We start from the raw sequence: 14,518 nt of genomic DNA, 5'->3' as shown, positions 1-14,518 counted from the left end.
AGTTTTACGAGGTTTTATAGGTATGGAATCATATTTGAGTTACATTTTAGGTTGGATGTCAGCATTGCTTAATGTTTATTATAATATCTGTTTTCTTGATGTGTCAAAAATGTACCAGCTGTTGTGCAGAGTTCTTGATCCCCCAGCTAATTTACTTATTTGTTGATTTATCCATCCATTCATACACTTACATTTAAAAAAATTTAAGCTCTTATAATGTAGACGGTTCTGAGGGATATGAAAGGAAAATAAATCATCCTTACCATCCAAAGCTTACTTTGTAGTTGGAGAGCACAGGCTACGAAACAGCTAATAATTCAGTAAAGTAGTGGCTGAGGGCCCGAAAGAGTGACATGGAAAATAAATGCTATTTCGAACAGGAGTGAAATAGGAAATTATATAATAGAGCAGTTGGGAAGGTGGCAGCCAAAATGTAGAAGGGGAAGAAGATTGTTAGAGGAGAGCGGCTCTGTGGAGATCTCGTGTATTATATGTTCCAATAGAAAGGATGCTGCGAGGGGGTTAATAAAAAGTACCCGGACGTTATTTGAGATTTGGTGTGGCAACAACTCCTACCATTTAAAAGGCCTCGATGAAGCTTTGAAGTTGACGCCTCATTGCCGAGAAGTATGATGGCTTTTCATTCTGTATATTTTTGCCCTTGCATTAAAAAAGGGCAGAGCACTCTGCATTTGCCCATCTGTGTTCCACCTGGATTCAAGGCCCCTTGTCCTTTTCTCCGCCCCGACCTGCCCTCCTTGGCTGGGGTGTGTAAATTCCACCGCTGAGAGGGGGTGATACATGGGTACGATGTTTCCTAGCTGACAGCCCAGAATGGCAAGTACCCCAGTCTGCTATTCTTTTCAAACTCCTATTTCCATTCTTTTGAGAGCTCTCCTGGCCCATTTTCAACCAACCATTATGTCTTGACGGTCTACTGAATAAGAAAATGCATGTGAAAGTACTTGTAAAGGCCTAGAAACATCAAGTATCATTGTTATTAAGCCCCAAAGGGGAAGACGAACAAGGATTAGACTATCACTGCCCTCCGAAGCTCACTCTAGTGAGGAGTCAAGCATGACCCAAGATAACTCTCCTTAGCCATCGGAGTGTGGAAGGCGCTGAGTGGAGGCTTGCAGGCTGCAAGAATAAAAGATCAGAGCTTCTCTTTTATTCTCCCTTATCTTGGTTTCACTCCTCTCCCCTACACTTTCCACTTGCTTGGGAGACCCAAGAGACCTGGTTGGGTAAAGGGAGGCCATTTCCTTTTTCCCCATAGACTTTGGCGGAGAGGAGCAAGAAATTTTTACTTTTAACATCGATTTTATTTTTATTTGAGCTTCACGGGCATTTTATTAATATATTCTTCCCCAGGTACACTAGGTGGTGAAAAACTGCCGCTGCTGCCGTTTCAATGAGCAAGGTTCTTGCAGCTCTATTTATGATAACTACATAAATCTGCAGCTGTCTGACTGGCTAAGGGTGCAGTGAGCAGTGGTGGAATGAAATGCATCTGTAGGGAACCAGCAGGTCCTAAGGGAATCAAGCCCTTGACCTTGGTCTCCTTCACATTATGCCACGAACAACTGAATTAGTTGCTCACTGTTCAGCAGATTAGATCAACAAGTCCCGAAAGAGTTTTTAAATAGTGTCCCAAGGACAGTCGCTCTCATTGGGCAACACATGGGCACCAGAAGAACCTACTTAAATATTTCTAGGCAAATTTATTTCGGCAGATAGGCTTGTAAGACAGCAAATAATATATCTGTGGTTGTGTCCACCGAATTCCTTAAGGGTGACTAAGACTGCAGAGTGGTTAGAGGTCGAAGAGGTCTTGTCTAGCTGTGGTTCTGCCTCTCTGGAGCTCTGTGATTTTTGCAGAGCACATTTTTGGTTCCCTTCTCCACCGAGCTTCCCTATTTGTCAGCGGGTTAGATTAGGATCATCTAAACAGTAAACGAGGGGTTTGGATTTTTTTTTTTCACCAGAGTGTACCCCAAACTAGCAGAGGAGGATAAATGGGTACCTTAGGGAATCTGGGGGCATAGTTTAAAGCTTCACAAGTGCAAAAGTTTGTTGCAGTCATTTTTTGTTTGTCTGAAAATTCACCCAAGTGTTGCATTCTACTCCATATCATGTACGTGTTTACTGTACAGCATACCCTTGTCTCCATGCTGGGTAAAAACAAGCCTATCAGGAAGATGCACCATGTTTATCTTGGGCTTCAAGTAACTCCTGGCAATGCTGGCTTTATTTAATCGGTAGGTTGTAATCTGGAGTTTTAAACTGGCTCTGAGGCTACAAGGCAGATCACTGGGGCCGTTACTGAGCTTTGGCTTTACATTTCTAAAATTAGATTGGGGTAAGAGTACTTTTAGAACTCTCCAGGCTTTCATCCTGATCCTCTTAATAAGTAGATATTATATTTTCTTTACTTTAGTTGATATAATATCTAGGTCTATAGATAGTTGGTAGCTGGACGTAATGTGGCTGGTGACATGGGTATGAATAGTTTAGGACACAAGGTCGAAATAACCTGAGAAGATGGTCTAAAAGAAAAACTGAGTTCTTGTACAGAACGGAGATTAGAAGTACAGGTACAACCCCATTCAATGAAAGAAAATTTAGTTATATCCTTTGCTTCTGTAATAACTATTATAAATAATCGAAGGTTAGGAAGGGGTTTAAGTTCTTTCTTTTTAAGTTTAGAATTCCTTCCATCTCCCCATCATTGATTATTATATAAGAGATCTCACATGATACTGCAGCAAGTTGTTAAAATTTCTTCCTACAGAACACATTGCAGTGTAACACGAAATAACTAAGTTCCAGAAAATTTTATTTTTTGTAACTCATAAAAATTACCATATAATCCCTTTAAAGTCCTCATGAGCTCTCTTTGCCCAGAAGGAGTTAATCCTCAAGACATGACAGTCTCAAATGACTAGAAGTCATTGGTCAAAATTCTGTAAAGCCAGCGGAAGTGTGTTGCATTGTTTCCTATAAACCACAGCCAGAGCTCATTAATTGAAAAATGAATGTCAATTCGCATTAGCTGGCATTTAGAAACCAAAAAGGTAGAGTGATCCTGGCATGTGATGGATAATAAAAACATCAGACAAGTGGATCAGGTAAAATCGAGAAGTTGGGGGTGGGAGGTGGAGAGAGAAATTCAAAACCACACTGGAGTTTACTGGCAGGGTCCCACATAAAGGGTTTTAATGAGGCTTCTGCATCAACATCAGGGAAACCACCTGGAATTTTAATTATGACGACAGTATATTTTAAGTATAAATACCCACGAGAAGCATTTTTTACATTGATGAGCCTACCTGTGTAAGCTCTGTGCTCCTGTGGGGGGCAAACGCTGATGCTTTAAGGGTGACATCTTTCCATTTGAAATGGCTCACATTACTCTGGTTTCTCTCACGGGCCGAGCGTTGAACTTAAAGCGTACAGAGGTGGCCTGCCTATACCCTTTTAACTCTGCCAACTCAAGTTCACCTAGATGCCCTGCAGTGAAAAATCAGGCTGGCCGAGAACATCTGTGGTCTCCGTGCAGGGCCTGTTTCGTGTCAGGCACTACAGAAGCACAGGGCAGGGAGATGGCAAATCTCATCTGGCCCCGTTGGCGATTCTGTCCTAATCACTTCTTGTACCTTTTCACACCTGAGCTTGTCAGAATTTCATATTTGGGAGGCGTTAGGGAGAGGCCAGTGGAGGATGGAAGAATTTATAAAAAGCAGAGAGTAACTGCCCAGACTGTGCTAGTTTTGGTTTGTCATCTTGAAAGTGTTTGCTTCTGGTCTTAGAAGCTGCTCACCAGCTTTTTACTCTCTGCTTATGGGCCTGTGGATTCTGGGAAGGTACTGTGAGGGGTGGGACCTTCTCTGCCTCCCCCCCTCCCTCCCTCCCCCCCCACCAAGGCAGTTGCTTCTCCTCCTGTCTTGGGATTCACGGTGATAGAACGTTAGAGCCGGAAGGGAACTTAGAGCTCATCCCCTCGTTTTACAGATGATGACACTGCCACCTCTGACTTCTGCCTCTGGCCTTCCACTCTCAGTAAGAAGAGCCAGGCAGGTGAGACTTTTCACAATTGCTGGGCTGGGCTGGGTGGGGCTGTCTGATTGGGACTGTCCGATGAGTGAGAAACACCTTGTTAACGATATATTGCTTTGAAGTAGTCACTTCTCGCTATCAGTGCACACCACGGCACTTGCCCCGAGCATTTTATAAAGAACACAGGCAGTGTGCATTTTAACAAATATGAACAACTCTCGATCAGCACCTTGAAAGAAAAATATTGGGATGATTCGTTTAATAAGTATTGTAGTATCCAAGAACGTGACTAGATAAAATTGAAGCTGAAGAAGTACCTGCTCACTAAGGCCTTCAAGAATTACTGAGTGCTTTCCCTCACAGATAAAAGCGGTAGGAAAAGCAAATGTATGAGATCCAAAGGATTGGAAGATTTTAGGTGTGAACAAAATCTTAAGAACACTGGTATTATAAAACGGCTTGTCACAATTCTGTCAGTGTTAGAAATTCATAACCCTGTCTTTAAAGATCACAACTATAAGTTTTTGGCATTTCCGAAAACTAATTTCCACATGAAGTAGTTTCTAACTGTGGTTTCATAAGTTAAGTGCGAGAAATACCTATTAAGGAGGCATCCTGTTAGCTTTAGAAGTTAAAGGACTTCACATTTTAGAGGAAAACTGTCTTTGCTTCAGGTTCCCAGTTCAAACTGGCCTGAAGCTAACTCTGTAGGATGTGGTACAGGGGTCCGGAAGGTGGATGGTGAGGTGCCCTCCTGTTTTATCTCCTCTACCAGCGAGCCTTTCCCCAAAGCTGCTGTTGGCACATGGCCTTAATCAGGTCCTACTTCTCCCATCAAGATTTGAAATGCAGTGATTCCCAGGTACCAAGCCTTCCCCCCACTCACTTTCAAAACCTGCTAGTTTATGACCCTTGGGAGAATTTCTAAGGGTCAGACACTCCCTATACACCCCCAGATAAGTAAGATAGTTCCAGAAAACATTGAGATCTAGTTTGATTTTTTTTGAAATCTGTTACCAAGATGAGGAATAAAACAGGATTTCACATTATTTTAAGAGTTGAAGTGATAGGCCCATGCTAGGGTATCTTTTTGACGTTCCCTCATTGACGAAGGGGCCCTGCTAAGAGTACCAATAACAAAACGGATCACTTTGGAATTTTCTTTATATTGGGTTGAGGAAAAGAAACGTGTCCGACTTAGTAAAAAGGTCACTTTCAAACATCTGAGGTACAACAAGGAACAAAAAGACAGGGAAAAAAAATCAATGAGGATTCAGTCTTACAGTCTGGTGAGTGAATCTGTCTGATGAGAGTGTTGGGTTGGTTTACACACACGACCTAGCACACATTTGGGTTTTTAAAGCCCTTTGGGATTCTCTGGGGGTGAAGAACTTGAGGCTAAATGCCGCTAAGACTGTAAAGTGAAAAAACAAACAAACAGAAAAACCCCAGAAGTCTGTGTAGTGACCGGTGCATTTGAAAGTCTGTTTGTGGCTTGCTGTTCCTTTGGGGGAAAGCTAAAGTTTTCTTTTTTTTTTTCCTTGTAAAAAAATAAATTCTTTCATGATTTTAACTGCTATTTACAGATGTTTCCCCCCCCCCCCCATCTTCTGTTGTAATTTTTAGGTGCTTCAGAACTGGGCCCTTTTTCAGACCCCAGGCAGTTCTCAAGCATTTCATCCCTCACTGAGAGCCGCTTCTCCAACCCACGAATGCACTATCCAGCCACCTTTACTTATACCCCGCCAGTCACCTCAGGCATGTCCCTCGGTATGTCTGCCACCACTCACTACCACACCTACCTGCCACCACCCTACCCCGGCTCCTCCCAAAGCCAGAGCGGACCCTTCCAGACCAGCAGCACTCCATATCTCTACTATGGCACCTCGTCAGGATCCTATCAGTTCCCCGTGGTGCCCGGGGGGGACCGGTCTCCTTCCAGAATGCTACCGCCGTGCACCACCACCTCGAACGGCAGCACGCTCTTAAACCCAAACCTGCCTAACCAGAGCGATGGCGTTGACGCCGACGGAAGCCACAGCAGTTCCCCCACCGTTTTGAATTCTAGTGGCAGAATGGATGAATCTGTTTGGCGGCCCTATTGAAACTTCCTCAGCAGTGGCCCAGCGGTCTCTGGGAGCCACGTCCCAAATGTATCGACATATACATGTATAGAGAGTGCATATATATGTATATCAACTAGCCTATCTACAAAGTGCCTATTTTTTAGAAGGTTTTTTTTTTTTTGCATTCACTCAGTCTGTCATGATCTTGCAACCCTCAGAGGGTAGCTCTTGAGAAGCAAGAGGCCCGAGAGAGACAATCCTAATCAGATTTCAGATCATTCTCTATTTAAACATGTGCCTTTGCGAGCAAACAAAGGAGAAAAGGTACTTCTGTTGCTGTGGTCATTTGGTCTGTTATCCTCAGTAACCTGTTCAGATGCCAGTTCAGAGAGGGGGACTCCCAAGTTCAGGAGGAAGAGCAGAGACGCTTGTCCCCTGTGCTTTGACACCACACACCCCCGCGGTGCCGCTGTGTGTGGACCAGTGCCCTCGGCAGACCCGCTGACACAGCCGGGCCAGGTGCCCACGAAGGGAAGAGGGGCAGAAAGAACGCTTCCATCCCCGTGCCATCCATTCAGAGTAACTGTTCCAAACGTTGGCTTTCACACTTGCTGCAAGTACTCATTTGAACTGTTTGGTTCAGTTGTTTTTTATTTTAATTTTTTCCTACTTTAAGAAAGTGACTTCAGAAAGTACCGATCAGGATAGATTACTTTATTTTAGCTTTTTATACTTTTTTTTTTTTTTTCCTTTTCCCATTTAACCAAAAAGAAATCCGATCCCGGACTGCCCCCTTCCCACCTAACCCCTTCTTCTTTTATGCAAAACTGAAAATGGCAATACCTTATTATAGCCATAATGGTAGAGATAGTGTTTGCGTTTGGCTGTGTGTTATTTGTCTTCTTTTTTTTTTTTAAATTATGAATATGTGTAAAATCTGAGGTAACTTGCTAACGTGAATGGTCATATAACTTTAAAGATATATTTATAATTATTTAATGACATTTGGACCCTTGAAACATTTCTTAGTGTATTGATATGTTGACTTCGGTCTCTAAAAGTGCTCTTTATTAAATAACAAATTTCTTCAGTGGGCTAGAGCCATATCTGAAATATTGCTAAGCAATTTCAGTTCATCCAGACACAATGTGATTTTTAAAAATACTTCCATCTCCAAATATTTTAGATGTAGCTTGTTTTTGTGATGTATGAAGGAAATGTTATGTTTAGTTCTTTTCAGATCTTTGATTGCCTCTAACACAGCTTTGCCTTTTAAAAAGCAATAATCAGAGATTTAAAAAAAGCAACCCTTAGTCCTTTATCACTTACGTTGCGCTTTGTCGGCATGAAATGCTGGAGTGATGTGGTTTCCTAATTTCTTTGAAATAATGATGACTCTTGTCATATTAAAAAGACAAGCACAAGTGAATCCTTGAACTGCAGAACAATGTTCTGTGGTTTCATAGTTAAAGCAAAACTCGACATCACCAGTGAAGACGTAGTCAGCTTAAAGCCACACATGTGGCTGAAGGATCAGTCGTGATACACACGGTACAGGAAAGCAAAACTGCCCCAGGGAGCGTTACCCAAAACGCCTTACCAAACAGTAAGTCAGGGGAACCCAAATCTGCCTTAGCCCGGGGCCCACTGGCAGCTTCCCACAGAATTTGCATTTAAAGGAGCAGAGTTAAGTCCTTGTCTTCCGGGAGCAGGGTCGTCTGAAGGAGTAGGCAGGTTCCAGCAGGCAGCTGATCTGAGAACATACAGGCAGTGGGGACCCAGAATACAGCCTCTGATATTCATATTTCTCACCATGGGGGGGCGAAGGGAAGGCAAAGCTAGGTGGAATTTGGTGTCTACTACTGCGTATGAATTTGAGCCGAAGCCCTCCTGTCGGATGCACTTTGACCACTCCTGGCGGCCACGTGGCAGATTCTCAAGTGTGGATCCTTGATCCAAGCCAGGACCACTTCACGACCCCACCAGGCAGATCCCCACCCACCTCCCCCACAGGTCAGGGCCCTTTCATTTAAAGCTTGTGCCCGCCCCCAGGCAGAACCTTATAGAGATTTGCCTCCAGCCCCAGAGGCCCCTTGCTCCCCCGTCATCCATCGTCCAGCCCACCTCATAGAGCACCAAGCATCTTGGGACGGCTCGTGGGGCATTGGACCTGTGCTCCTCGCCTGGGAATTCACCCTGACTCCTCCTAATAAAGATCGAGGGGAAAACCAAGCCCAACCAAAACAAAACACTTTGCCTTCTAAAGGTTGTATACCAAGTATGCTTAGATAAATAAGCCACTTTTCTATTACTGAAGATGGAAGTAGTAATTGATACTATTTATTATTTGTGTGTGGTAGCTTGAAGCAAGCCACTGTCCATTTATTTGTAAGTGTAAAATATGTGTGTTTGTTTCAGTAGCACTTAAAAAAGCCAGTGTCTGGTTACACATTTCAATCTTAATTAATTGACAGAAAAAATGTCACTGCCAGTGCCAGCTGTACCCTATTTAATAAAAAAGGTACTATATCTGTACATTCTTTTTTTTAATGTTGAAAGGGCTTTTTTAAGTTTACAGTACACATACTAAGTGACTTGAGGGATGCTTTTGTGTTGAAATGTTAGTATAGTGGCTGCAGGCAGCAACCCAGAAACACTTTAAAAGTTTTCTTTTTTTTCCTTGGGAAAAATTCAAGCACTTCTTCCTTCTCCCCTCACTCAAACCATTCCAATGGGGTAATTTACATTTCTTAGATCAAATTCAGCCCTTTTTTAGCCCGGGGGGTTAAATTTTTCTATCTTTTTTTTTTTTTTTTTTTTAACCAAATCCTTAATTTGCACTGGGTCACGTGTATGATTTGTGATTTCAAGACCAAAGCAAAGCCTTACTGCTACTGTGGAACCATGAACTAGCCAGCACTCTACTTCCTTCAGATTAAAAAGGCATGGTTTACAGTGTGACCAATACAGCCACTTTTTTAACCTGTTCTAACCTATGTCAGAGTTCCAGAACAGGTACCGAAGCTTTAGGTTTTTTTTGTGTGAAATGACATCCAGGTTGGAACTGAAAGACTCAACAGTATCAGCTGTGGTTCGCTCTTCAGGCCGTCTTACCCCCACCAGGGCCTTTTAAAAGTGAGCAGAGAACTGTACACCATTGGGGCCCGTCCATTGCAGATTCACAGGGGAAGAGATGTGTGTGCTGGCTGAAAGAGTTCCCTCCATTCCCAGGAAAGGGACTGACTCAGAGTCTAGGTGAATACATGGAAACACAAAGCATTAGCAAAAACAATAATTATACCTATGACATTCGAAAGAACCATAATAAATAAAATAAATAAAAGACGACTCTTCCAAACCTTGAATTTGTTGTTCTTAAAAAGATAACACATTTGAAACATATTTTCTATGTGAGAATTTTTTAGATGTTTGTTTACTTCATGTTTACAAATAACTGTTTGCTTCTTCATGCAGTACTTTGGAGTATATCAGCCAAAACCATAACTTACAGTAATTTCTTAGGTATTTTGAATAAAATTCCATTTTTTTTGGATATGCTTTACCATTCTTAGATTTCTGTGGAACAAAAATATTTGTAGCATTTTGTGTAAATACAAGCTTTTCATTTTTATTTTTTTCCAGTCGCTGTTGCCCAAGATTTGCTTTCCGTGCACATATTGTACAAATTCTGCTTTGTGCCACAGGTCATGATTGTGGATGAGTTTACTCTTAACTTCAAAGGGACTATTTGTATTGTATGTTGCAACTGTAAATTGAATTATTTGGCATTTTTCTCATGATTGTAATATTAATTTGAAGTTTGAATTTAATTTTCAATAAAATGGCTTTTTTGGTTTTGTTATGTGTGTACACTGGGTCTTTTCTCATCCGCGGTTTCTTCTCTAGTCTGACGCCTACTCCTGCCTACACCTGGGCACTTATTGGTCGTAGGACTTGCCAGGGCTGGATGAGAGCAGAGATCCTATGTTACTGGTGAGAGGAAAACCGTCTTGGTAAGCGCTGGGTTCTTGTTTTGTCCTACCCCTAGAGAGGGGTGGGTGAAGAATCTAGCAGTGTGCTCACTTCCTTATCAGCCTGTTGTCTGAAGGAAGGAGTGCTCACCCCATCCTTGGGTAAAGCCCCTTATTCCAACCAGGGGACGAGTCAGGGTAGAAAGACAGCAGCCTCGATGGTTCCATGATGCGAATCTCTGGGCACATGAACGGGGCCGACAAGTGAACCCTTGACTGTAGTCACAAGAGCTCAAGCAGCCCAGCCGTAGGGGGTAGTCTGTTTTCCTTCTGACATCTCTTTTGGGTTCTTAAGCAGAAAGTCAACCAAAGACAAGGATGAGTGAAAACGGACCTTGGCCTGGAGAGCTCTAGCCTCAGAAAAATTCTACTACTAGTGAGGTTAACTCTAGTTTGGAGACGTTTTTTCTGGGCCACTGTTTATTTTTGGTAAGTCCCTCCCCTGCGAGAAGGTCGAGGGCCTGGGGTAGAGCGGTTGCTTTCTTTCCGTCCCGTCCCGTGCTGTCCGTATGCCTTGGCTTATCACAGTTCTAGAGAGGGATGGGGAGACCTCGGTGCCGACAAGCACAGTCACTGGCGGGGGGGCCCACATCACGCTAGGAGTTAGAGGCTGCCTTTTAGATCTGCTCATTCTTACCCCTTTGGCACTGTTTTCTGAGAGATCTTGGAAACAGCTCATTTCTAAGCCTGGGAGACATCCTAAAAGCACTTGGGTGAACTTAGGCCAGGGAACTTGTTTGCAACTCTTTGAGGATGTATATTTATTTATCCTTTTAAATTAAACATCTGTGTGGCTTTAAAAGGCACTACACGGGAGGTGGGCATGGTGGCCTTCTCGGCCTCTCCAGCTTTATCCCGCAGCAGCAAATCACTCTCCTCCTCGGGGTCTCAGTTTCTTGGTTTACGGAAAGGCACTGGGCTAGACCTTGGCGCTACTGACGTTTCAGGCTGGATAATTCTTCGGCGTGTGTGCAGGGAGGACTGTCCTGTGCATTGGAGGGTGTTTAGCAGCGTGCCTGGCTTCTACCTGCTACATGCCTGTAGCGTCTGCCCAGTCGCGACAATGAAAAATGTCTCCAGACGTTGCCAGGGGCTTTCTGGACAGAGCTGGTGCGAGAATACGTTGCTCACTGAAACAGGACGGCCCGATAGGAGACTGAGGGACTTCCCGGGGCTGAATGCCCATCTGCCTGCCCCGTCCCTCCACCTGATGGCACCCTGAGGGCTGTATGTGTTGGGACAGAGGCCCCTGACTCTCCAGTCTGCACTTCCTCCATCTTCCCCGCTTCACGGGCCCTGCAGCCAGCAAACAGCACGGCTGTGGGGCTTTGCTAGGCCTGGCCGGCTGGGCTGTATTTATCATGGCCGCTTCTGTTTCTCACTGGAAACGACAGGCGGAAGAAGAAAGCAATTTCTCCAGTGTTTTTGACCCTTTGTGCCCCCTGCCCCACAAATATTTAATCATCAGACATTTCTTGGAGAGTGGGTGTTTCCTGTTAACTCGATCCCGGCCGAGACTGGCCCCATAAACACCTCAGCTCTCTGTCGCAGAGTTTATTTGGCTGGGAAATGGGTATTGCCGTGTAAACAGGAAGCCCCCTGAAGTTATTATCTACAGATGCGGTTGAAGAGCCACATGTTTATGTTTATGGGATTTGAGAACAGTCTGAAAAGGCCAGGGAGGAGGTAGAGGAAGCCCTTGTTCACAGGGAGGGCAGGGCCCACAGATCTGCACGTGTTGATTTTTCATCCCCTCTGGAAGCGGGTGGTTCATTGCACTGACCCAGCCAAGAGCCAGGGTGCAAATGCAGGTACCGGCTGGTCTGATGTAAGCAAACAACCCTACCTAGATGATCAGGTTAACAGTGGGCAATCCAGTTTCAATCTCTGACCCAATCACTTAAAGCCATTTTAGAGACCTGTCCTAGGAAACAGGGTTTTTTTGGTGGTGGGGGGGGGGAGGGGGGGGGCGGGTGGTATGATAAGATCGCTATCTTACAGGCTCTAAGTTTTTCTGGGGACAACTGACTTCCTCCATTTCAGTGAGCTCAGGCCAGCTCTCCTGTGAGACCCCAGGCAAACACACGCATTTGCTCCTCGAATCGGGTCCGAAGGGCTTGGGAAGGATCCTTCGAAGGATGCCTGAGCTGTCCGGGTGTTGGTGCAGAGGACATGTGGGTGACAGCTGGTTGCTCACTGGTGCTGGGGGCACCGGGCTACTCCAATCCCTGCTCCACCACCTCTGCTCTTCCTTCCTGGGCTCTCTCCTTGGGTCTGCAGAAGATGCTTAAGTAAGGCCAGCTAGTAACCAATACATGGATGGCTCTCATTTAAATTATGAGCTCTGAGCAAAGGCGAGGGCATCTCCCTCCTCCTCCAGCTTCTGTGTGGCTCCCCTGGGGCTTCACAGCATTCAGTCGGGAGGCCTTGGAAATGACATTTTTTAAAAAGTAATTCATCAAAATTTGGCAAAGGATCCACTGAAGATGTAAAGGGCAGTATACTAAGGGGCGTTTGTGTGTGTGTGTGTGTGTGTGTATGTATGTGTGTGTGTGTGATGGGTGCACGCACACCTGAAGGGAGGGAGGCGGGGAGGGAGGAGGGTGGAGGGATGGGAAGAGGTGCCAGAGCAACCTTCAGGGAAAGACGAAGCTCAGCACACACACAGATACCCCTTGACACAGCATTTATTTGCCTCAAATTCTGCAAAAAAACACACCATCCCACAAGCAATTACTCTTCTTCAAATAGGTTATTTAGAAGGGACAGGGGACACTGGACGCCTCCCTGAGATGTCAGGAGCACGGTGACATGAACATCTAAGAAGGGTTATTATTCATTTTTGTAACACATTTATTCACAAGCGTTTTGTGATTCAACCGGCCCTGCTGTCCTGGACGGACATGCTCAACCAGTTGGAAAGCAGAAGGATCAAGTTTCTGGAAACTCACTGAACTTTTACTAAAATTTATTTTAATTTCATTTGCTTATTATCTTGTTGCAATGATGTCTGACCGCTCAGTGGGGTTTTCTGGAAAACCTGCTTTATGTTTTAGCATTGCAAAGGTAGCTCACGTCATGATTGCTGTCTTTTTGTCCCAGGTCTTTCTGTGCCACTCCACAGCCGATAGGATGGAAAGAATCCCACCCCTGCCCCCCACCCCCCAACCTGTCATCCTTATGGAGAAACCAAGACCATCTAGCAAAATGCTAAAAAAATAGGAGTGGGGAGGGATGGGGATGAGCAAAAGTTCTTCCACATAAGCCCTTCAAGAACTAGTTTTGTCTTCACAACACTAAATGAGACCAGAACACAAAATTGCAACGAGGTCTCATGTGGCCCTGTACTCCTTCTGCCTTGGGACATTTCTACTGGAGAACCCAAAGTACCAGAGGTAGCCCAGATGCGGGGATGGAAGGAAGATAGAGTGGGATCAGTGGAGTTAGGAGATACAGGATACAGTGGCAGAGCTGAAGGGGGTCTTTGAGAGCTGAGGGTACCAGGAACTCCCAAAATGCAATCGGATGATGGATTGATGTAAATGTGCAAATGTCTTATTTAAAAACAGCAAAAGCAAACACACAAAACCGCATGACATGCGTAATCGCGGGAGCCTTAATACAACGGTTTTATGATTTAAATCTCCTTGGACATCCTTTCCTTCCTAAATTAGGTCATTTATTTTTTTTATAACTGCATCCATCTCTGACAGTGTAACAACTCTGGCCAGTTTCACTTTCTGTTTCTCTGTGAGTTTCTCTCTATTCTTCTGCCCTGAAACGAGAGGAGCCTTTTGTGAGAATCATGACATATTCCAGCAATGTCTTAGCCCGATTCTGTTTTTCTCTAACAGTCATTTAGTATTGAAATCTTGAAAATCACGATGACCTTTCTCCTTTTAGCAGTGTGCTCAGGGAGTCTTTCTGGGTGTGGATTTGGGGGCATAGAAAATCTGACTCCTTATCAAGATCTTATTAGTGGTTTTACAGATGAGAAATGCAGAGATAATTACTGAATGTACTTCTCCACCACAACTTCTGGGACACACTGGGAACTCAGATTGTGCGGGGAGAGACCAATGGGCCAAATTTCTATTCTTCACCGGCATCAGAGGGAGAGAAGGATCCAGGAGGGAAGAAAGGGCGGAACTTCAGCAAGGAGTTAAGTGGTTAATGGGAACTCAGTTTTTTTTTTTTATTGGCTAATAAAACCTCTCAGGGTTTTTCATATTATACGGTTCCTTCAGGCTCCTAGCCCAATGCTTAAAAAAAGCAAAAGACAAAAACAACAACAAAAAAGCTGGAGCCTGAATACCGATGCAGCCCCAGTCTTGTTTACTTTTTCATTTCCGAAATAAAAAA

At 44.3% G+C, this 14,518-nt stretch overlaps 1 protein-coding gene across 6 annotated transcripts in view; it reads left to right on the top strand.

Annotated features, from left to right (window-relative positions):
* Window positions 1-14,518, top strand: part of RUNX2 (RUNX family transcription factor 2) — a 282,428-nt gene that overhangs the window by 201,595 nt on the left and 66,315 nt on the right. For 2 of the 6 annotated variants that reach the window (XM_036869864.1, XM_036869860.1), the window contains 2 exons: window positions 4,015-4,080; window positions 5,686-9,965. The exons of 1 other annotated variant lie outside the window; for it this stretch is intronic. In XM_036869864.1, coding sequence (XP_036725759.1) covers window positions 4,015-4,080; window positions 5,686-6,164 — 545 coding nt within the window. In that variant the 3' untranslated portion in view covers window positions 6,165-9,965. Of the gene's footprint in view, window positions 1-4,014; window positions 4,081-5,685; window positions 9,966-14,518 lie in introns of those variants that run through there. 3 more of the 6 variants (XM_036869863.1, XM_036869861.1, XM_036869862.1) reach the window with 2 other exon arrangements.

This window comes from Balaenoptera musculus, chromosome 11 (genome assembly GCF_009873245.2).
Source record: "Balaenoptera musculus isolate JJ_BM4_2016_0621 chromosome 11, mBalMus1.pri.v3, whole genome shotgun sequence".
In the NCBI taxonomy this organism is placed as follows: domain Eukaryota; kingdom Metazoa; phylum Chordata; class Mammalia; order Artiodactyla; family Balaenopteridae; genus Balaenoptera; species Balaenoptera musculus.
Note: the sequence above shows the minus strand (reverse complement) of the source record. Positions and strands in the feature narration are given on the sequence as shown.